The sequence below is a fragment of the Diaphorina citri genome, unplaced genomic scaffold (assembly GCF_000475195.1).
Source record: "Diaphorina citri unplaced genomic scaffold, Diaci psyllid genome assembly version 1.1 scaffold708, whole genome shotgun sequence".
NCBI classification, from domain to species: domain Eukaryota; kingdom Metazoa; phylum Arthropoda; class Insecta; order Hemiptera; family Psyllidae; genus Diaphorina; species Diaphorina citri.
The window spans coordinates 270,014-294,161 of NW_007378141.1; the positions used below are offsets into that span (position 1 = coordinate 270,014).

A 24,148-nucleotide genomic window follows, 5' to 3' on the forward strand; every position below is an offset into this window, starting at 1 on the left:
CCAGCCTAGTTAGCTCGGTTGGTAGCGCGTCTGCCTTGTAAGCGCTAGGCCGTGGGTTCGATTCCTGCCCGGGCCGGATTTTATACTCAACAGATAATGTTCGTTCTCGAAACGGCTGGCTTTCTCCTATTCTGTTTTCCTTGTCTCTTCGATTTCGGGACGATGAGACATTTGTAGTTGCAGTTCCGTCTATCAAACCTCTTTTTTAAGTGCAACATCTAATGGAAAATGTTAATTTCTTTTTCAGGTGGAAGTGTTCAATATTTTGTTCATCCGAGAACAAGAGAAGCGCCATGTAGTTCATTGTATGGATTGCGCCAGGAAGCAGGCCCCTAATCTAGAGGGCTTCGTATGTCTGGAGGAGTATAGGATGAACGAATTGATTCAAGTGTTCGATAACTTCCAACTTCATCAAGTGGTAAGTACTGCTTTACTCAATGGCCGATCTTACCACTAATGGTCGGTTTCACCAATATTTTTTCAGCCCCTAACAACCTGTTAGCTTTACAGCCCTGTTAAGCCTCACACTGCACACGCCTGTTAAGCCTACAAAAGGCAACGCGGACACATGGTGCTCGATCGGGTGAGTGTGGTCTGCGTCGTAGCATGCCTGATATAGTATGTCTCCAACAACTTTTTTGAAATCGAAGTTCATGTTTTAAAAGGTTCCGAATGTGTTGGTTTATTCTCGGGGAGATGGTTTTTTAGCGGGTGGAAATCCCTCACCTCAGGTGGAGAATGGTTGGCCTAAGTGTCTTTAAAAGATTTGTTCCTGTCTCTCAATAAATAAATAACTTTTTTTGAAGAAATTTGATAGGGGGAACTGTAACTATTGAGACCTCATCGTCCCGCAATCGAAGAGAGGAGAGGAGAAATCCACTTCCGAGAGCGAACCTTGTCTGTTTGGGATTTAGGATAAATTTTGCCCCGGGCGGGAATCGAACCCGCTATCTACCAAGCTAACTTGTTTAGGTATACTTGACATTTAGGCCAGCCACTCACTATCAGGTAGACCTGACGACAGGTCTACCTGATGGTTTGTGTGTTCATTAGGTATCAGGTAGACCTGGGAGAGAGACCTTTTCAGCCCTACCTGTCAGGTCTACCTTTTAGATCCAGTATGAACTTTTTCAAGTCACCTTTGAATATCAACTCCATACCCGGTGAAATCATAGGCATAATTAATAACTCCATAACTCTCTAGAATTCTGTGCTCTACTCCATCCTAAACTCTCTCCCCTTTCTGGCATTCCCTTCTTGAAGCAGTCAGCGAAGGCTGTACCGTTATGCTGAAAGAAGATATGAGAGCTACTCAGGGAAAAGAGTTGAGAGAATGGAAGTGAGGTTGAGAAAAGGGCCAGGAAAGCCAAAGAAAAGGCGGAAGGATTGTGTAAATCAAGACTTGAGAGTGTTTAATAACCAGAGTTTAATTGTAGGTATTTTTATTTATTTATTTACATGCTATTTATTTGTTTTTTATAATAGACATGGAAATTCATGAAGGCCAAAGAAAAGGCGGAAGGATTGTGTAAATCAAGACTTGAGAGTGTTTAATAACCAGAGTTTGATTGTAGCTATTTTTAGCCAAAGAAAAGGCGGAAGGATTGTGTAAATCAAGACTTGAGAGTGTTTAATAACCAGAGTTTGATTGTAGCTATTTTTATTTATTTACATGCTATTTATTTGTTATTTATAATAGACATGGAAATTCATGAACTTACAGTGTCGTCATTAATATGCTTAATAACCGTCAACTCTCTCGCTTCTTTCCAGGTAACTGTAACGTGTTGAGTTATAAAGCGCCACCCCCCTCACCCCCGGACCCGCCCAACATTCGTCTCTCCAAGGAACAGTTGGCCCCACCTACCCCATCAGTGTTCCTAGAACATAAGAAGGAGGCGTTCAGTCCGAACCTACAGGAGTTCTGCCTCAAGCATCCTATCGCTGTAGTGAGAGGCCTGGCTGCCGCTCTTAAACTAGGTAAGAAATTCAACCGGTCAGAAATGAAATTGAAATTTCGATCAGAAATTTCATACACCCACCCCGTCTGTGTTCCTAGAACATAAGAAGGAGGCGTTCAGTCCGAACCTACAGGAGTTCTGCCTCAAGCATCCTATCGCTGTTGTGAGAGGCCTGGCTGCCGCTCTTAAACTAGGTAAGAAATTCAACCGGTCAGAAATGAAATTGAAATTCGTTCAGAAATTTCATAAAATTCGTTCAGAAATTAACTCGAAATTCGATCAGAAATTGACTCGAAATTTTGATCAGAAATTAACTCAAAATTCGTTCAGATTTTCAGAAATTAACGCAGAGTTTTGATCAGAAATTAACTAGAAATTCGACCAGAAAATTAACTTATAAAAATGTGTAAAAAATGAGTGAGTTATGAAAATGAACTACTCTTCTCGGTAAACTACTCAATCAATGAGTCAGATCCTAACTATCCCTATAGCTTGGAAGCTAGCAATGACATTGTAGGGAAATATTGGGATGCGAGAGGAAAAATGACCTGATGGTCAATCATTCCGACTGACAATTATTGCTCAGTTATTTATTAGAAATTTAATGTATTTTCAAATTATTATTACTTTCAGATCTCGGATTATTCTCGACCAAGACTCTGGTGGAAGCTAATCCCGAACACTCGATAGAGGTTCGAACCCAGGTCCAGCAAACCTCGGACGAGAATATGGACCCGCAGAATCCAGGCCGGAAAGTTTGGGCCTGCATTAGTCACCGATCTCACACCTCTATAGCCAAGTATGCTCAATATCAGGCGTCCAGCTTCCAAGATAGTCTGAGGGTAAGTTACTTATTTTAATTTCTTCGGTACTTCCTACTGGTTAACGGTACGCGGGTTCAAATCCCTGCTAGGGTATGAAAGTTTGCCTTTTTCATCAACAAACACAAACAACAACAATAACAATAGTAGCAACAACAACAATCTTCCTTCCAATTCTGTTAGTGCCTTGGGACAAGCGTCCCTCAAGATAATTGTAAATATTATTAAAATATTAACATCGGCTGTGAAATACTCATCTTTTTAAAAAACTTAAACTTATATTTCCCTTTCAGAATTATACATAGATGAAGAAACGTCTCGCAAAGGATTCGCTTCTTGCAGAGTCACCTAGGCAACGCTCCGATGCCTAGCATTACAAGCAAGTAAGTCACCTAGGGTTTATATAGATAAAGTCCAAGTAAATTTGTAATTTCTTACTATTGTCCTAGGCTTTACTCTACAAAATTTAAATTCTTCGTTTAAACCCAGCAAAGCCCGGGTCTTCAAATTGTAAATATTATTAAAATATTAACATCGGCTGTGAAATACTCATCTTTTTAAAAAACTTAAACTTATATTTCCCTTTCAGAATTATGCATAGATAAAAAAGACAGCTACCTATACATATTGGACCTGTAAGAAGTCCAGATATTATTTCTGGGCGTCCAAGGGGTCTTGAACCCTTTTGACAGTCCTTCCACTACGATAAAATGGGTACCTACCTACATATCTACCTCACGAGCGTTGAAATTAATAAGACCGCGTTTTACGAAGTCGGAGTTGCCTTCAATTCTAGATTGAACTGGGTATTAAGTTTAGCTCAATCCTAGATAGATCTCAATTCTGATTTGGTAAACCCCGCTGTCATCAGTACGAAAAAATATTGTAAATATTATTAAAATATTAACATCGGCTGTGAAATACTCATCTTTTTAAAAAACTTAAACTTATAAAATTTCCCTTTCAGAATTATACATAGATAAAGACAGCTACCTATACATATAATGGGTACCTACCTACATATCTACCTCACGGGCGTGGAAATTAGTAAGACCGCGTTTTACGAAGTCGGAGTTGCCTTCAATTCTAGATTGAACTGGGTATTAAGTTTAGCTCACTCCTAGATAGATCTCAATTCTGATTTGGTAAACCCCGCTATAAGTACTACCCCTAAGTCGAGAACTAATACCTTTATGTTGTTATTTCAGGAGGAGAGAGAGAAGAATGCAGGAGGGGGAGGTCATCCAACATCAAGTGCCAATCTGTCGGATTCTGACTCGAAAGATTCCTCAGGCAATAATGTGAGGAAGAAGAAACTGCCTGGGCCTACGGTAAGATAACATTTTATTATTAATATTAATATTTTTTTTCTAGGTTCTTTATATAGGGAACTGTAATAACGGAGGTCCGGAGTTGCCTTCAATTCTAGATTGAACTGGGTATTAAGTTTAGCTCAATCCTACATAGATCTCAATTCTGATTTGGTAAACCCCGCTGTAAGTACTACCCCTAAGTCAAGAACTAATACCTTTATTTTGTTATTTTAGGAGGAGAGAGAGAAGAATGCAGGAGGGGGAGGTCATCCAACATCAAGTGCCAATCTGTCCGATTCTGACTCGAAAGATTCCTCAGGCAATAATGTGAGGAAGAAGAAACTGCCTGGGCCTACGGTAAGATAACATTCTACTTTTTTTAATCGCTCTACCTCCAGAACCTCAAGCTGAAGCTGAAATGTGGCCGGAATATTATTGATTGAACTGGGTGTTAAGTACCTATAGCTCAATCCTAGATATATCTCAATTCTAATTTTTGATGTGAAATAAGAGAGGATTTTGCCGAAATCTAAACTGATCTCGATTTTTCCGAGGCGAAGCACGGGTAATCCGCGAGTTAAATTGATTAGATTCACGTAGACGTTTACTCATCTCAAAGGTTTAGTAACACGTGTCGAATTATTTTCTTTATTAGTCAACTCCCACGCGGGTGTGTTCAAAAAAATTGTATCATGCAAATGACTGATTCCGTGACTAGCTGTTGCGGGCCCCACTCAGCCTAGTGAGTAAAATAAGTAGCTATGTATGTATAATATAAATGCGCAAAGCGATCGGTGCCAGCATGTTAGGTAAACATTAGATGTTAGGATTATTGAGATACTTGGAAAAGCTGCAGTGAACACTAACAATGCTGCAGTGAGCTCCAAAGTTGTGATATAATAATACAAAGATACGGCATTTATTAATTTATTTTATTTTATTTCTTACAGAGTGTCCCCGGTGTGAAAGCCCCACCCGGAACGAAGATGTTACGTTTCGGCACCAACGTAGACCTTTCGGATGAGCGCAAGTGGAAAGCTCAGCTCCAGGAGTTGCTGAAGTTGCCTGCCTTTGCCCGCGTCGTATCCGCAGGCAACATGCTCTCCCATGTAGGTCACGTGATCCTCGGTATGAACACGGTTCAGCTGTATATGAAAGTGCCGGGTTCGAGAACCCCGGGACATCAGGAGAATAACAACTTCTGCTCGATCAATATCAATATTGGGCCTGGAGATTGCGAGTGGTTCGCGGTACCCGACGCCTATTGGGGAGTCATCTATAACTTGTGTGAAAAGTAAGTACCTACCTATAGAACAATGGAATAGAATTTTCATAATCAGTAAAAATCTCGAAAGTTGACCATAAAGAAATGTCTTTCTAGTTTCTAGTGTCCTACGCTGTGAGTTTCCTCTTTCCTAATGCTATCAGAATAAAATCTCTAATTCAGTCGAAAGATTCCTCAGGCAATAATGTGAGGAAGAAGAAACTGCCTGGGCCTACGGTAAGATAACATTCTACTTTTTTTAATCGCTCTATCTCCAGAACCTCAAGCTGAAGCTGAAATGTGGCCGGAATATAATTGATTGAACTGGGTGTTAAGTACCTATAGCCCAATCCTAGATATACTCAATTCTAATTTGTGATGAGAAATAAGAGAGGATTTTACCGAAATCTAAACCGATCTCGATTTTTCCGAGGCGAAGCACGGGTAATCCGCGAGTTAAATTGATTAATTTCACGTAGACGTTTACTCATCTGGAAGGTTTAGTGACACGTGTTGAATAATTTTCTTTATTAGTCAGCTCCCACGCGGGAGACCCCCAGTGGGTTCAAAAAAATTGTATCATGCAAATGATTGATTCCGTGACTAGCTGTTGCGGGCCCCACTCAACCTAGTGAGTAAAATAAGTAGCTATGTATGTATATTATAAATGCGCAAAGCGATCGGTGCCAGCATGTTAGGTAAACATTGGATGTTGGGATTATTGAGATACTTGGAAAAGCAGTGAACACTAACAATGCTGCAGTGAGCTCCAAAGATGTGATATAATAATACAAAGATACGGCATTTATTAATTTATTTTATTTTATTTTTTACAGAGTGTCCCCGGTGTAAAAGCTCCACCCGGAACGAAGATGTTACGTTTCGGCACCAACGTAGACCTTTCGGACGAGCGCAAGTGGAAAGCTCAGCTCCAGGAGTTGCTGAAATTGCCTGCCTTTGCCCGCGTCGTATCCGCAGGCAACATGCTCTCCCATGTAGGTCACGTGATCCTGGGTATGAACACGGTTCAGCTGTATATGAAGGTGCCGGGTTCGAGAACCCCGGGACATCAGGAGAATAACAACTTCTGCTCGATCAATATCAACATTGGGCCTGGAGATTGCGAGTGGTTCGCGGTACCGGACGCCTATTGGGGAGTCATCTATAACTTGTGTGAAAAGTAAGTACATATGTAAGTAACAATAGAATGGAATTTCCATGGTAGGTACCATCTATAACTTGTGTGAAAAGTAAGTACCTACCTATAGAACAATGGAATAGAATTTTCATAATCAGTAAAAATCTCGAAAGTTGACCTGACCATAAAGAAATGTTACCATAAAGAAATGTCTTTCTAGTTTCTAGTGTCCTACGCTGTGAGTTTCCTCTTTCCTAATGCTATCAGAATAAAATCTCTAATTCAAGTTTTTCTAGTTTCTAGTGTCCTACGCTGTGAGTTTCCTCTTTCCTAATGCTATCAGAATAAAATCTCTAATTCAGTCTCTTATGACAGTTATGACACTTTAATACTAATTATTAAACTGGGGCAATCCACCATTCTAACTTACTTAATGTAGCCTCAATTCAATCTCTTATGACACTTTTAATACTAATTATTAAACTGGGGCAATCCACCATTCTAACTTACTTAATGTAGCCTCTTATGGTATCAAATGATGGTGACGGCAATCTATTATACAATATGACATTATTCACCTCTCATCACTTCCCCCGATAACTAATCGCTTAACCCATTCCGTTCTTTTCCAGAAACAATCTCAACTACCTGCACGGCTCGTGGTGGCCTTCTCTTATGGTACCAAATGATGGTGACGGCAATCTATTATACAATATGACATTATTCACCTCTCATCACTTCCCCCGATAACAAATCGCTTAACCCATTCCGTTCTTTTCCAGAAACAATCTCAACTACCTGCACGGCTCGTGGTGGCCTTCCATCGAGGATCTCCACGAGGCCAACGTACCTGTCTACCGGTTCCTCCAACGACCAGGGGACCTCGTATGGGTTAACTCGGGCTGTGTTCATTGGGTCCAAGCTGTGGGCTGGTGTAACAACATCGCGTGGAATGTAGGACCTCTGACTGCCCGCCAGTATCTACTCGCTATAGAACGATATGAGTGGAATAAGCTGGAGAGCTACAAGAGTATTGTGCCCATGGTACATCTTAGCTGGAACTTGGCGCGAAACATCAAAGTGTCCGATCCGAAACTGTTCGAATATATCAAGTGAGTTTAAACAAAAATTTGTTGACACACCCTAAAATAATTAGTTTGTTGTTTACAAATGCAGGAGGTATATTTGACTATTAGGCATTCCTCCAAAAATAAGTACCTAGGTACCTAAAAAAAAATTTGGACCGATTGCAATACTTTCATTACTAGTATAGCTCGCTGTACTGTAGTAATAGAAAGTAAAAATGTCATTGGTTCTGTCAACTATCCCCTCACTCGGAAAAAGGGACCCTTTGAAACCCTGAGAGCCTTTGCCCATTCATTCACTTAAAAAATTGGAACATTCATTCACTTATTCTCACTGCATGATTTAGGGAATTAGGAGGGACAGTCTGAGAGGAACAGGGTTTAACAAGATAGAAGAAAGCCAGCCGTTCCGAGAACGAACATTATCCCATCAGGATAAAATCCACCCCGTTCGGGAATCGAACCCGCGGCCTGGCGCTTACTGAATGAAGTTTTCTCTGAAGGCAGAAGTCCCCAACTGAAGTCACACCCTGTGAATATTATCTAGGTACTGACTACTGAACTTATTCGTAGCTATTATCTAATTAGGAGATCCTAATGTGACGTAGGTACCTGACTGTATGAGTAAGCCCAGCCACTCGCTAAATACTAAGCTTATGAAAACATGGAGTAGATATGCTGACTTGTAAATTGTTCATGATTGTAGATATTGTGTAAACTGTAATGTTTGGGTAAATAGAATGTAATATAAAGACTAGAGATAAGTACATGGAAACAAAACAGCTAGTACCACTGCCAGTTAATTTATATTCACAAGTCCTGGAGAGGAACTTTGTTTGCACCCATCCGAGAAACTATTCTCTATGTTTCATTGACCTTTTCAAAAGCTTTATTAACTTAATTCTTACTTTTCTACATTTTTGTTTGCACCCATCCGAGAAACTATTCTCTATGTTTCATTGACCTTTTCAAAAGCTTTATTAACTTAATTCTTACTTTTCTACATTCACACAATTTCCGTCAATTAGGTATTACAAATTGATCCTCTCAATTGTCTCTTATTGGGTGCAATGATTCCCTCACCACGCACTTGCTTTATTTATTATTTCTTAAGCTATTACCATATTAAAATTATTTAAAATATGTATTTTCAAGATATGAATTCCTCCTGTAATTTAGTAGAAAATATTTATATTTACTGATGTTTGATAAGAATAGATTTTATTTAATATGTAATAAAAACATGTATTTTCCAACCTATTGTAAAATATAGTACTGTTGTTTTTATTTCTTTTTACTACAAAGGACGAAAATTCTTTCTCAGTTTCTCAACTTTTCTTTAATCAAACGCAAACGTCGGGAAGTCGTAGACGAAATTCTGCGAACAGGCCCCAAGGTAATGGGTAGAAAGATACCTCTTTTATTTCCTAGTTGCCTATTAGAAATTGTCTCGGTCGGGAAGTCGTAGACGAAATTCTGCGAACAGGCCCCAAGGTAATGGGTAGAAAGATACCTCTTTTATTTCCTAGTTGCCTATTAGATAGTGTCCCGAAAAAGCGAAAACTGGACAATTTACACGTATTTTGTGAACGGGGCCCAAAATGGTTGAAGTCATAAGTAAAATTCAGTGAACAGGCCCCACAGTATTATGAAAAAAGAGACCTCTTTTATTTCCTAGTTGCCTATTAGATAGTGTCTCGAAAAAGCGAAAATTGGACAATTTACACGTATTTTGTGAACGGGGCCCAAAATAGATGAAGACATGTGCAAAATTCAGTGAACAGGCCCCACAGTATTATGAAAAAAGAGACCTCTTTTATTTCCTAGTTCTTTTTTTTTTTTTGCTTTGTAATTCGCTTGTTTTATTATCTAATATAAATGAAAAGTATAATATAAACGTGCAACCTGGAGATGAAAAGTAAAAAATGAATTCAGATTGTACAAGTTGCGGAAAAAAAATCAAAATTTCCAATTTCCCGCCAACTTTACATGCTCATGAAGGCTGTGTTAAGTTACCACATCATTTTCCACACGCCAAGAAAGGCTGAGAATGGCCTATCTCAGCCCAGTACATAAACACACCCTCTATTTCGATTGTGACACAAAAATGATGGGGTTTAAGCCCCATATTATGTTCTCAAGCGGTTCCGAAACTATGGCCACTTCAGACTTTTATGGTTGGGCAGCGGCTCCTAAAATGTCGAGTTGATTTCAGAACTTACCTACCTTGTGTGGCTGAGAATGGCCTATCTCAGCCCAGTACATAAACACACCCTCTATTTCGATTGTGACACAAAAATGATGGGGTTTAAGCCCCATATGTTCTCAAGCGGTTCCGAAACTATGGCCACTTCAGACTTTTATGGTTCGGCAGCGGCTCCTAAAATGTCGAGTTGATTTCAGAACTTACCTACCTTGTGGTTTCACCAATATTTTTTCAGCCCCTAACAACCTGTTAGCTTTACAGCCCTGTTAAGCCTCACACTGCACACGCCTGTTAAGCCTACAAATCATATGGAACTTGACAGGCTGTTAGCTTAACAGGCCTTCTAGGAACTGAAAAAATACTGGTGAAATCCACCCTGAGTATATCAAGGTTCTATTCAATGCCTCTTCTAGATTTTGTATTCAATATATCTTGTACATTTTGGGCTAGGGTTGTATCCACAGGCTTTGTCCCGTAAGGTTTTTTTAACCTTAAAATTACCCCAAACCTCGTCCATCATCCATTGGTTTTAACCCAAGTTTTTTTTTCGATTAGGTTATTCAACACTTATGATAGTAAGGTCGTTCGCGCCGGAACTCCACAGGCTTCGTCCCGCAAGGTTTTTTTAACCTTAAAATTACCCCAAACCTCGTCCATCATCCATTGGTTTTAACCCAAGTTTTTTTCGATTAGGTGCTTCAACACTTATGATAGTAAGATCGTTCGCGCCGGAACCGTTTCACCAATATTTTTTCAGCCCCTAACAACCTGTTAGCTTTACAGCCCTGTTAAGCCTCACACTGCACACGCCTGTTAAGCCTACACCCTACAAATCATATGGAACTTGACAGGCTGTTAACAGGCCTTCTAGGAACTGAAAAAATACTGGTGAAATCCACCCTGACTATTCAATGCCTCTTCTAGATTTTGTATTCAATATATCTTGTACATTTTGGGCTAGGGTTGTATCCACAGGCTTTGTCCCGCAAGGTTTTTTTAACCTTAAAATTACCCCAAACCTCGTCCATCATCCATTGGTTTTAACCCAAGTTTTTTTCGATTAGGTGCTTCAACACTTATGATAGTAAGATCGTTCGCGCCGGAACCCAAGTCTTTATTAAACAATCTAATGAACTGTGTTGTCTACTCTTCTGTTTTCAGCAAAGTCCAATGGGTCTCCAAGGTCATCCTAGCAATCCAGGCCACGGTATATGACAGCAGGATTTCCCCATCTCACTCACTAGTACAATTTTAGCCGCCTTTGAAAGTTCACTCAGCAATAAGCTCACAACTTGATCTCAAAATATGTAAACTAATTCTGCATTGTCACACACTCTCAGTTTGAACTACGAAGGGAGAATCACAGAGAAAACTTGATCTCAAAATATGTAAACTAATTCTGCAATGTCACACACTCTCAGTTTGAACTACGAAGGGAGAATCACAGAGAAAAAAAAATGGAAAGAAGAAGTGAAGAGGTCTTTGGTATGCATGTTTACAAATACAAGGAGAGGTAGAGGCCAAGACGCTCGCCTTATAAACATGAGGACGCGGGTTCAATTCTATCCGAAGCATAGAATTTTATCTTACTTTATTTGAGACTGACCACATAATAATAGAACTGAGAAAAAAAAATGGAAAGAAGAAGTGAAGAGGTCTTTGGTATGCATGTTTACAAATACAAGGAGAGGTAGAGGCCAAGACGCTCGCCCTTATAAACATGAGGACGCGGGTTCAACTCTATCCGAGGCATAGAATTTTATCTTACTTTATTTGAGACTGACCACATAATAATAGAACATCTAAGGGTTAGGTGGTAGAGAACGCCTCCGGCGTTAACTTCTCCTAATGGTTACCTTTTATTGTTATTTAACCTCATAAGTCCCCGTAGTCAAAACATGCCGTCAACTCTAAAACCATCTTTTTTCGTAATTCAATGTAAAAACTCTGCCACAATCCTAGTGTTCAATTTCTTCTTTGATAGCTTCTATAGCGGTTAACGCTATTCGCCCTCTAGCTGATCCTTTTTATAAACTTCGTATTTGAAAGGAATCACATAGGTAGCAATTTACCTAACAGATAATTTTATCTTTATACCTAGTAGGGCGAATATATAGACCTTGTTTGGAAGGATACAACTAGCTTTTGATAGTACACATGTTGTTTAAATTCAGCAGGTTTCATATAATATTTAACCTGATTTTTCTGGTGTTTGGATTCAGATTTGATTGCTTGATTAACAAAAATCAAACCTTTGTGTCGTTCTCAGAAGCTTAAAAGTAAGTTCTGGTCAAGTGGTTTGCAGCTTATTTGGCTCAATTATTGTTTCGCAATCCATGTGGATTACAGAACATGGACCTGTAAGAAGTCCAGATATTATTTCTGGGCGTCCAAGGGGTCTTGAACCCTTTTGACAGTCCTTCCACTACGATAAAATGGGTATCTACCTACATATCTACCTCACGGGTGTGGAAATTAGACCGTGTTTTACGAAGTCGGAGTTACCTTCAATTCTAGATTGAACTGGGTATTAAGTTTAGCTCAATCCTACATAGATCTCAATTCTGATTTGGTAAACCCCGCTAAGCTTAAAAGTAAGTTCTGGTCAAGTGGTTTGCAGCTTATTTGGCTCAATTATTGTTTCGCAATCCATGTGGATTACAGAACATTTTTAAACAAACTGCCAATGCCAAAGCTGAACGAACTGCTTCAAACACTTGGAACACATTTGAAACAAATTTCTCCCCTGGCTTAGAAATCGTGCCTTCAATATTATTTATGTCGTGCTATTTATACATATTTTATGTTTGTATTCTCTATTGATCCAATGTTCAAACTGTAATATTACCCCTAAACACTTTAGTTCTGTAATTTTTTTCATGACAGAATTTTGTAACCAAACTAATTTTTTGTGGAGTGACGCCTCAAAATATCTCATTTGTGTTCAAAATGGCCATTAGTTATAAATTATTTATTTAATTATTTTTGTTTTTTAAAGTTATTTGAACCATTTTTTAAAATGAAATTATTTTAAAAGGGGCACGACTCTGAATGTCCTTAGCCCTATTACAACTCACACTGTTGGGGGGGAGTCACGAAACGGGTTTTGTTACCTGAAAATATAGCAACGAAATAATCCTGTAAAAACAGGGTAGCTTTAAAAAGAACTAACGATTTAAAATTACTAAACATTGCCCAGTGCTGTGTTTTTTTCGTTGCCCAAGTTTCGTGACTAAAATCCACATGTGAGTGAATTTTTTACTGACTACCTATATACACAGTCGCTTCTGAAGAAATCTTAAGCTCTGTATTAAAAAAAAAAACAAACTTCTTATAGAAGCTTCAACAGCTGTTTCTTCTAATGTACCTAGAATGTTTTGTAAGTACCTTTGTGAAAGTTGACCAGATACGTAAGTTTAGAAATAAAGATATTCCCAGACCTAATTCCATATGCGATCACCCTCGACACATAATAGCGTCTATGGTGTGCTTCCCGTAACTTGGAGTTGTTCTCATGAATATCTTGCTTTGAATTGGAGGAAAATGTTGAATGAAGTTTTTCTCTTTTTTTTAGAGGTTTGACAGAGGGAACTGTAACTGCTAAGGTTTTATCGTCCCGAAACTAAAATCCACATGTGAGTGAATTTTTTACTGACTACCTATATACACAGTCGCTTCTGAAGAAATCTTAAGCTCTGTATTAAAAAAACAAACTTCTTATAGAAGCTTCAACAGCTGTTTCTTCTCATGTACCTAGAATGTTTTGTAAGTACCTTTGTGAAAGTTGACCAGATACGTATAAGTTTAGAAATAAAGATATTCCCAGACCTAATTCCATATGCGATCACCCTCGACACATCAAGATAGAAGAAAGCCAGCCGTTCCGAGAACGAACATTATCCCATCAGGATAAAATCCACCCCGTTCGGGAATCGAACCCGCGGCCTAGCGCTTACTGAATGAAGTTTTCTCTGAAGGCAGAAGTCCCCAACTGAAGTCACACCCTGTGAATATTATCTAGGTACTGATTACTGAACTTATTCGTAGCTATTATCTAATTAGGAGATCCTAATGTGACGAAGGTACCTGACTGTATGGGTAAGCCCAGCCACTCGCAACACATAATAAATATGTATCTTCAGAAACTTGTAAAGTTATGTTAACCCATTTCCGACATGTCGCATTTTGTATCAGGGAATTCAGTCAAATCTGCTGGTTTTGACATCATATAAATTTCTATGGAAAATAATTACCTTGTTAACTTGGAAAACCGGCAGTTCAACACGGGTTGTTTTTTTGAAACAGGTAAGATTTGTTTGATAGTTTTGTTTCAAGAAATTGCATTTGGTATGCTGCTTTTTGAAAGCTACAACAATTTACAAATCAACCAACGCAATGTAGGTAACTTAATTATTTTTTTTATTACTTTTACTTTACTCCACGGTAGTGAAGTTTCACCCGTAGAAAAATACTAAGAGATTTGTTTGATAGTTTTGTTTCAAGAAATTGCATTTGGTATGCTGCTTTTTGAAAGCTACAACAATTTACAAATCAACCAACGCAACGTAGGTAACTTATTTATTTTTTTTATTACTTTTACTTTACTCCACGGTAGTGAAGTTTCACCCGTAGAAAAATACTAATTTTATTTTTTATATATAAATAGGCATGTAAATAGTCAATCCTGAGTGATTTTTTTATGAGGAATTCGATGGAGAAAGTTTGAGATGTACGCGACTCAAATTTAAAAATGTACCTACACCAAATAGGTTTACGTAAATGGTTCAGAAGACAATTTCTAATACATAGGTAGGTAATAATTAGGCAATGTTCACGAAATATGTATGTGAATTGTCCAGGTTTGTTTGATAATATACATACTGTGGAACCTGTTTACTGAATTTTTACTATAACCTCCCCTATTTTGGATCTCATTCAATAATTGTGCGCTTTTTTTTATCCTTACGTATTATCTATTATTAGGTATTAGTATTATTTTCATCTTATTTTTTATAAGTATAAAAATAATGATGATGATGATAATAATAATGAGAAGAGGAAAATGAAAAGAAAGACTGGTTTTTACATTTTTGTCGATACCTAAACCTATCTGACAGTGTTCTCAATCTCAACACGAACCTTGATCGTAGATCTGATCTTGATTTTATCAAGTTACTTTATCTACGGCGTCTATGGTGTGCTTCCCGTAACTTGGAGTTGTTCTCACATGAATATCTTGCTTTGAATTGGAGGAAAATGTTGAATGAAGTTTTTCTTTTTTTTTAGAGGTTTGACAGAGGGAACTGTAACTGCTAAGGTTTTATCGTCCCGATTATAAAAATAATGATGATGATGATAATAATAATGAGAAGAGGAAAATGAAAAGAAAGACTGGTTTTTACATTTTTGTCGATACCTAAATCTATCTGACAGTGTTCTCAATCTCAACACGAACCTTGATCGTAGATCTGATCTTGATTTTATCAAGTTACTTTATCTATGGCGTCTATGGTGTGCTTCCCGTAACTTGGAGTTGTTCTCATGAATATCTTGCTTTGAATTGGAGGAAAATGTTGAATGAAGTTTTTCTTTGAAAACTATTTGGTTGCAAAGTTATAACAAGGTATCCAAAAATTTGAGTAAAAGTGGTGCAAAGTCACCTCAGTTTACGGTACCTATTTTACTCTCGACTAGGGATTACGAAATTCGATCTATTATTCTATTTATACCCTCAGTTCAATTTTTCCAAGTATGTAGGTACCTATAGGTAATCTTCTTATTATAAAATATAGTTTATAATGTTTACGCAAGTACCTACTTGCGTATGTTTAATTTCACACGTGAGACCATTAATTACCTATGATGGATATAACTCTTATCTTTATACTGATATAGGTTTTGCGAAAAGGAAGTTTTAAAATTTACAATAATTAGGAAACCCTACCCAGGTAAATGTAGGTATTATATACACATTACACACGTCATTGTAGGTGTACGATGTTTATAGGCAAGTACATACATAATTATCTGTTAGATTTGATGGTCTAATACCTTCACATATTGGGTACTTAAATTATAAAAAAATGGTAGGTAATATTGAGCTGTAACCTACTCATTATGAACGTAGGTAAGGCTAAGCTATGACTATGAAAATAATATGCAATAGAGCAGTTGTAAATACGTACGTGAGGAAGTTGATATGAAGGTGATAGATTAGAAAAAACGCTTGCCAAACTTTACGATCCGGAAAAAACATCGATAAAATTCAACTTGGGCTTATTTTTTGTCCAAACTTAAAGAAAATCGAAATGATTTCAAATGTTTGGGGGTCTAATGGGTTATTTCCTTTACTATTGGGAATTTATGAGGGAAGAATATGAAAGAAACGACCTTTACGTTGAAAGTTTCTCCAAGGTATACTAGGTAACTAGGTTATCAACAGCTTTTATTAATAGATCAGTTGCGCTTACTTGAGTGATGTTTCAGTCAATGGAGCAGGAAAAATGAGGACTAACGGAATCTTTCTTTTTCTTCTACGACTTCTAGATCCCGAGATAAATCGATTAAAAAAATGTCTCGGTAAATCGTGAACTTTGACGTCACGGCGTACGCTCCCGTAGGCAATGAAGTCACATCAAAATGTCCCGAGCAAAGCTCCCTCGCAGGCAACGCATTAATGTGTTTGTGCGCATACGTTTCTGACGGACGGAAAAAAACAACTGCGTAAAGTCTGACGTCACACATATTTGAACTCTTTCATTAGAACGGAAAATAAAAATTGAATTTTCGACTTTTTACAGTTATGACGTCACACATATTTGAACTCTTTCATTAGAACGGAAAATAAAAATTGAATTTTCGACCTTTTACAGTTATTTTTTCACATCTTTGAACTCTTTCATTAGAACGGAAAATGAAAATTGAATTTTCGACCTTTTACAGTTATTTTTTCGGAGTTTTGACCTCAGATTTGGATTTTTCACTGAACGGAAAATAAAAATTGAATTTTCGACCTTTTACAGTTATTTTTTCGGAGTTTTGACCTCAGATTTGGATTTTTTCTAAATTTTTACATAGGAATCGACCATTTATTTATACCTAATTTTTACCCATTTGCAACTGCTCCATTCTTATATCAAGCTTGTACCTACCTACTTGCTACCGAGACTAACATTATTATGTACCTAAAAAAAAAAAAAAATGCCTTGAAATTTTTTGTACCTATGAAGGTACTATTCATAGTACAGTCAATAGAAGGAAAAAATTTAGTATCTTCCTAGGTAAATGGAAAAAAAAATCATTGTGAGTTTTTTGGCCAAAAACCAAAAGCACACTTTTTGCTGAGTACCTATGTATATCTACAGATAGACTCCCACTTCATACCATAATAAGGCTAATCTGGATGAAGGTCACCTTGAAAAGTCCGAGGAATTCAATTCAACTCCTCAGTTATCCTCATGAGGCTTGGTACACACCGAAATAGAAGACGGAATATCCCGTAGGTACTACTTACTATTTTGGTCCGGGACAACCCATAATAACTCAGCAGATATCTACAATCCTAAAAGTTCCATGAAATAGGTAGGCATAGAAAAAAACTGACTGAGCTACTATATACACACCGAAATAGAAGACGGGACATCCCGTACTACTTACTATTTTGGTCCGGGACAACCCATAATAACTCAGCAGATACCAGATACCTAGGTATCTACAATAATTCTAAAAGTTCCATGAAATAGGTAGGAATAGAAAAAAACTGACTGAGCTACTATATCTAGGGTAGGTAAATCGAAAAAAAAAAAAAAAATATTGTGAGTTTTTTGGCCAAAAACCAAAAGCACACTTTTTGCTGAGTACCTACCTATGTATATCGACAGATAGACACCCACTTTATACCATAATAGGGCTAATCTGGATGAAGGTCACCTTGAAAATCCTCAGTTATCCTCATGAGGCTTGGTACACACCGAAATAGAAGACGGGACATCCCGTACTACTTACTATTTTGGTCCGGGACAACCCATAATAACTCAGCAGATACCAGATACCTATCTACAATTCTAAAAGTTCCATGAAATAGGTAGGAATAGAAAAAAAACTGACTGAGCTACTAATATATCTAGGTACCTAATTGATTGAGAGTATTGAGACCGATTTGATTGATTAACACTGAATTGCCTTCAAGTGGCGTGGTACCAAAAAAAAAAAAAAAAAAAAAAAATGCCTTGAAATTTTTTGTACCTATGTAGGTACTATTCATAGTACAGTCAATAGAAGGAAAAAATTTAGTATCTTCCTAGGTAGGTAAATCGAAAAAAAAATCATTGTGAGTTTTTTTTTTGGCCAAAAACCAAAAGCACACTTTTTGCTGAGTACCTACCTATGTATATCTACAGATAGACACCCACTTTATACCATAATAAGGCTAATCTGGATGAAGGTCACCTTGAAAATCCTCAGTTATCCTCATGAGGCCTGGTACACACCGAAATAGAAGACGGGACATCCCGTACTACTTACTATTTTGGTCCGGGACAACCCATAATAACTCAGCAGATACCAGATACCTAGGTATCTACAATAATTCTAAAAGTTCCATGAAATAGGTAGGAATAGAAAAAAACTGACTGAGCTAATATATCTAGGTACCTAATTGATTGAGAGTATTGAGACCGATTTGATTGATTAACACTGAATTGCCTTCAAGTGGCGTAGACACAAAAATTGAGTGATAATTTCAACTTTGAAGTAGGTTGTAAGTCGTTAGATGCAGTGAATATTTAGGTACCTACATTACCTACAAGCCTTCATTCTGAATACTAAAAGAACCCGAATTGTTGCTGGTGTTCTTGTGGTTACATTACCTACACGTTAGGTGATTGATAAGTACAAAATAGTTTCTTCCTTAATCCATCCCTTGGAATTCAATTGAATTGGTTTACTTTACCTAAGTATAACAAGTTGAGAAATTATGCAATAACATCTCACAATTATTATGGGACCTCCTTGAAACTGAAAACAGTAAATTCTGGTATGTAGTTACCTACCTTCTTATTATTTATTTATTTTATAAATCCACGGGGATATCCCCATTTTTACAATAAGATAATATAAAATTACTAATTAACTTAAGCTAAACTTAAGCTAGGTAAATACTGGAAAAATACCAATGGGAATTTCTTTCATCGTACCTACCTAATTCAACGCGCAATTCACATTAAACTTTTTGAAACCAACCTAGTTTGTGCATAGCGACCGGTGCCAGCATGGTAGGTAAACATTGGATTTTAGGATTATTGAGATATTGGGAAAAATCCTACAATGCTGCAGTGAGGGTATATGTATACTGTTCAATTTTAATAAAGCTATCCTTATTTCACTTTCTATAGCAGATTTTGAACTGGTCTGACTGGGGGACTTTAAACAGGGAGGATACCAGCCTGAATTTCCCTTGCTAAAGAAATAGCAAAGGTTGAGTGCGAAGGGCATCTATTCGTAAAATTTATAGGCAAAACCATATGTCAGCCCAAAGCAATCAAACTAGTTAGCGCTGATTGGGAGGCTGACGAAAAACGCCGACCCCGTCGGTACACGGGAAAAGGCGAAGAAAAAGAAGAGAAGAAGATTGCAGATTTCGAACTATTGTTTCAGACACCTCATGACCATGCCTCAGTTTACAAAGCAAGGGTACCGCGTCCACGTAGGTGTCATAGCAGATCCAGATCCTGAGATGTACTCCCCTAAACACATTGTCCAACATTCCCAGGCTTCTATTGACCTAATGCTCAGAGATGATGTTGAGATTTGTACCCCGGGCATAATAGTAGTGCTCTCGGGAGCTCATGTTACGATGAAACACATTATGAAGTGGGAATTTGGCATAATCAGAGCCGTGGCTGAAATGTTGACTGTAAGTACCTAACTGCACTAGGCTTCCCATTATTAATAGGTACCTACCTAGTTACCAACCTATACATATTACATAAGGCAACTTTACCTACCTATAACCAAAATGGAACGAACTCTTAAAAACGAGAATTAAATTACATTTTTTTTTTTTTTTTTTGGTTTGCCAACACTCACATTTAACTTACAATTTTCCTGGACTTATAGGTGCCAACTAGGTATAAGTCCAGGAAAATTGTAAGTGAACTCTTAAAAAAACTTTTGTGTGAACGCCTGGAAACAAGTAGTTATGCAATGTGCACACGCTTTATAAAGTTCTATTATCATTTACCTAGGGGTCTGGACGTTTATTATGGGACACGAGTAGGTAGGTAGGTGAAGGTATGTAGGTACTGAGAACTACAATTTTATAGCTACCTTAGGCGTTTATATGTATACCTAGGCACTGACTTAGAAATTTGTCGCGACGACCTATGAACTCAAAGCGAGAAAGTTTTAGATAACACTTCAGTCGTTCATTTAAGAGCGGTTTTAGCGTTACCTATGTTAAGCTACGCCGAGCAAGGCCAATAAATGGATGGGTGACTTAAACCGTATTTTGGGAAAAAGGGAGAACGGGCTCTAGTCTTGATTTTAAATCATTACATGAAAGTAAAATAAAAAAATCATAATAATAAACTGAATATTAAACAAATTAGGTAGGTACATAGGTACTGATTTTCTTTAATCACGATCGAATAAACTAGGGGCTAAAAAATTCCCGGAGGGACGGACCCAGCTTGTTACCTAATCAAACACGAAACACTAGGCAGTTAGACACAAAAATGGAATTTTTTCCCTCGCGGAGCCGGGAGCGGGGGTAAGTAGGTATTAAGTTTTGGTAGGTACTGTTCAATTTTAATAAAGCCATCATTATTTCACTTTCTATAGCAGATTTTGAACTGGTCTGACTGGGGGACTTTAAACAGGGAGGATACCAGCCTGAATTCCCCTTGCTAAAGAAATAGCAAAGGTTGCAAAGGTTGAGTGCGAAGGGCATCTACTCGTAAAATTTATAGCCAAAACCATATGTCAGCCCAAAGCAATCAAACCAGTTAGCGCTGATTGGGAGGCTGACGAAAAACGCCGACCCCGTCGGTACACGAGAAAAGACGAAGAAAAAGAAGAAGATTGCAGATATCGAACTATTGTTTCAGACACCTCATGACCATGCCTCAGTTTACAAAGCAAGGAAGCCAAAACCATATGTCAGCCCAAAGCAATCAAACCAGTTAGCGCTGATTGGGAGGCTGACGAAAAACGCCGACCCCGTCGGTACACGGGAAAAGGCGAAGAAAAAGAAGAAGATTGCAGAAATCGAACTATTGTTTCAGACACCTCATGACCATGCCTCAGTTTACAAAGCAAGGGTGGGCCCCGTTCACAAAATACGTGTAAATTGTCCAGTTTTCGCTTTTTCGAGACACTATCTAATAGGCAACTAGGAAATAAAAGAGGTTTCTTTTTTCTTAATACTGTGGGGCCTGTTCACTGAATTTTACTTATGACTTCATCCATTTTGGGCCCCGTTTACAAAATACGTGTAAGTTGTTTAGTTTTCGCTTTTTCGAGACAATTTCTAGGTAATAGGCAACTAGGAAATAAAAGAGGTCTCTTTTTTTCATAATACTGTGGGGTTTTTTCACTAAATTTTGCATATGACTTCATCTATTTTGGGCCCCGTTCACAAAATACGTGTAAATTGTCCAGTTTTCGCTTTTTTGAGACAATTTCTAATAGGCAACTAGGAAATAAAAGAGGTCTCTTTTTTCATAATACTGTGGGGCCTGTTCAATGAATTTTGCACATGACTTCATCTATTTTGGGCCCCGTTCACAAAATACGTGTAAATTGTCGAGTTTTCGCTTTTTCAAGACAATTTCTAATAGGCAACTAGGAAATAAAAGAGGTCTCTTTTTTTCATAATACTGTGGGGTTTGTTCACTAAATTTTGCATATGACTTCATCTATTTTGGGCCCCGTTCATAAAATACGTGTAAATTGTCCAGTTTTCGACAATTTCTAATTTTGAAGACAATTTCTAATGGGCATGTAAGTTTATAGTCAATGTGGCCATAATTTCGGAACCACTTTAGAACATAAGGGTCTTAAAGCACAAATTTTACAGTCTGGGTGTGTTTATGTACTGGGTTGAGATGAGCTCGGACGAGGTGAGATATGATATTGTTCCTACAGTTTTGCATTGGAGTGGTAACTTAAGCAAGGATAGCGTGGGAGTGTTGGACATTTTTTCTAACCCTCTGTCCCGCCGGGAATTTTTAAAATTTATTTAGGTACATAAAATAATTATATTAATGCAGGTACAAAATTTAGATGTACAAAAGAACAAAATGGTGAATAAATGCCCTATTTTTTAACTGATTTTGGGGTTGAAATAATCGAGGTTCTACTGTACCTATATCACTATATCTGATCGAATTCACAACTATAGATACTAGGTAGTTGAAATAATCTCTTCCCGTTGTAGACCTTTTGACCATTCGTTCCACTTTCCTATTTTTCCAATCGAGTGTTTACTTTTATCGTTTATTTTTCTAGTGAGTGTGCAAAATGCAAGGCAAGTAAAAATAAATGTAAAGTTTTTTTTACTTATTTATTCATTAATTTATTGAAGGTGCAAATTTCATTAATTTTCAGAACCTCCTTGTCAGAAAATTAAATTCAGATAAAAGAGCTAAATAACTTTTTTGTTTGTACATATATACCATCTTCAGATGTTCCTATCCTGGAATTCGACTTTTTTTTACTATTTTACTCTTCTAATATTTAACTACCTATTTTACTCTCGACTAGGGATTACGAAATTCGATCTATTATTCTATTTATACCCTCAGTTCAATTTTATTTTTCCAAGTATGTAGGTACCTATAGGTAATCTTCTTATTAAGCTCTCTGTGGAAAAGGGTTCCGTTAAAGAAAATAGTTAGCCCAATTCTCCAAGTCAGGTACGTATAAGCAATTAGCAAGCTCTAGAGATCAATAGATACCTATACATAGGAACCGTGGAAAAGGGTTCCGTTAAAGAAAATAGTTAGCCCAATTCTCCAAGTCAGGTACGTATAAGCAATTAGCAAGCTCTAGAGATCAATACCTATACATAGGTAGGTACAAAATATTTTTGTCATTCCGTGCTTATTCTGTTTTCCGCCTTACAGATAAAATGACCACAAAAGATAGTCCCCTTATACCCTTCACAAAAGAGGATATTGAGGAATTTAAGAAGAAGAGAAACGCTCCTTCGAAAGAGAAAATCAATGACTGTATAATCGAACTGAGAAAATGGCTCGCTCAACAACAGCATCTACCCAAAATAGGTAGGTACATAAAATAATTATATTAATGCAGGTACAAAATTTAGATGTACAAAAGAACAAAATGGTGAATAAATGCCCTATTTTTTAACTTAATTTGGGGTTGAAATAATAGAGAGTTGAAATGCTGAAGGTTGAAATAATCGAGGTTCTACTGTACCTATATCACTATATCTGATCGAAGCACAAAATTTTTATTATGAAATTTTATTGCCTCGTCTGGCCCGACGCGACGGTATTTTTTTGATAATATGATCGATCTTTCGATATGCCCTATTTTTTAACTGATTTTGGGGTTGAAATAATCGAGGTTCTACTGTACCTATATCACTATATCTGATCGAATCCACAAATTATTTATTATTTATTATGAAATTTTATTGCCTCGTCTGGCCCGACGCGACGGTATTTTTTTGATAATATGATCGATCTTTCGATATGATAAAAGTTATAATTTAATTACCAATTTTCAGACGAGGACCTCCTTGGCAAATTCCTATTCGGCTGCAAGTATGACACGGAAGAAACCAAAATAAGGCTGGGCAATTACTATGCTTGTAAAGCCAGACATAGTGATCTCTTTTCCGATACGAATCTCGATTCTGCCGAACATCGGAACCAAAGAAAATTTGTGTAAGTATAAGTAAATGCTGGCTCTTTGGCCAGCCTTGTTAGCTAGGTCGGGGGTTCGATTCCGGTCCCGGTCGAGATTTATCATAAATAGATATGGTTACATGGTTAGTTATCGAAACGACTACGGTGGCCGGCTTTTCCCCATCCTATGTTCCTTCTCTCTTCGATTTGAGGGCGATGAGACTTCCGACCTATCATCAATTTTTGATCGTTAAAATCTCCATAAGAAATATACAGAGTGCAGAGACTGCGGGAGAGAAATGTTCCGCTCTCAACCGGTATCACACTAGGCTTGCACGCCGGAGATCCTGGATTCCCGGCGGAGTCGAAGTTTTTTTGGCTCTGTGCTTTAAGTTCGGGATACACTCAGCCTATGATACGAGTAGATGAAAATTAAAAGTAAAAGAGGCACTGAGTAATGCTGTGATACCCACTAAAGTTGTGTAC

General features: G+C 37.6%; 2 protein-coding genes across 2 annotated transcripts in view; both read left to right on the plus strand.

Annotated features, from left to right (window-relative positions):
* The window catches only part of LOC103511376 (histone demethylase UTY-like), a 24,808-nt gene extending 17,161 nt beyond the window's left edge, over nt 1-7,647 (plus strand). Inside the window, exons 2-8 of the mRNA XM_008476099.2 lie at nt 248-418; nt 1,486-1,546; nt 1,774-1,980; nt 2,595-2,803; nt 3,991-4,113; nt 5,046-5,389; nt 7,280-7,647. Of these exons, the coding sequence (XP_008474321.1) occupies nt 248-418; nt 1,486-1,546; nt 1,774-1,980; nt 2,595-2,803; nt 3,991-4,113; nt 5,046-5,389; nt 7,280-7,613 (1,449 nt within the window). The 3' untranslated portion in view covers nt 7,614-7,647. The remainder of the gene's footprint in view (nt 1-247; nt 419-1,485; nt 1,547-1,773; nt 1,981-2,594; nt 2,804-3,990; nt 4,114-5,045; nt 5,390-7,279) is intronic.
* Nucleotides 7,648-22,186: 14,539 nt separating this feature from the next.
* Nucleotides 22,187-23,721, plus strand: LOC103511377. The gene is made up of 3 exons (XM_017444963.2): nt 22,187-22,314; nt 22,913-23,071; nt 23,542-23,721. Exons 1-3 carry the CDS (start codon nt 22,308-22,310, stop codon nt 23,703-23,705), a joined length of 330 nt encoding a protein of 109 aa, XP_017300452.1. The 5' UTR covers nt 22,187-22,307; the 3' UTR covers nt 23,706-23,721.
* The last annotated feature ends 427 nt before the right edge of the window (nt 23,722-24,148 follow it).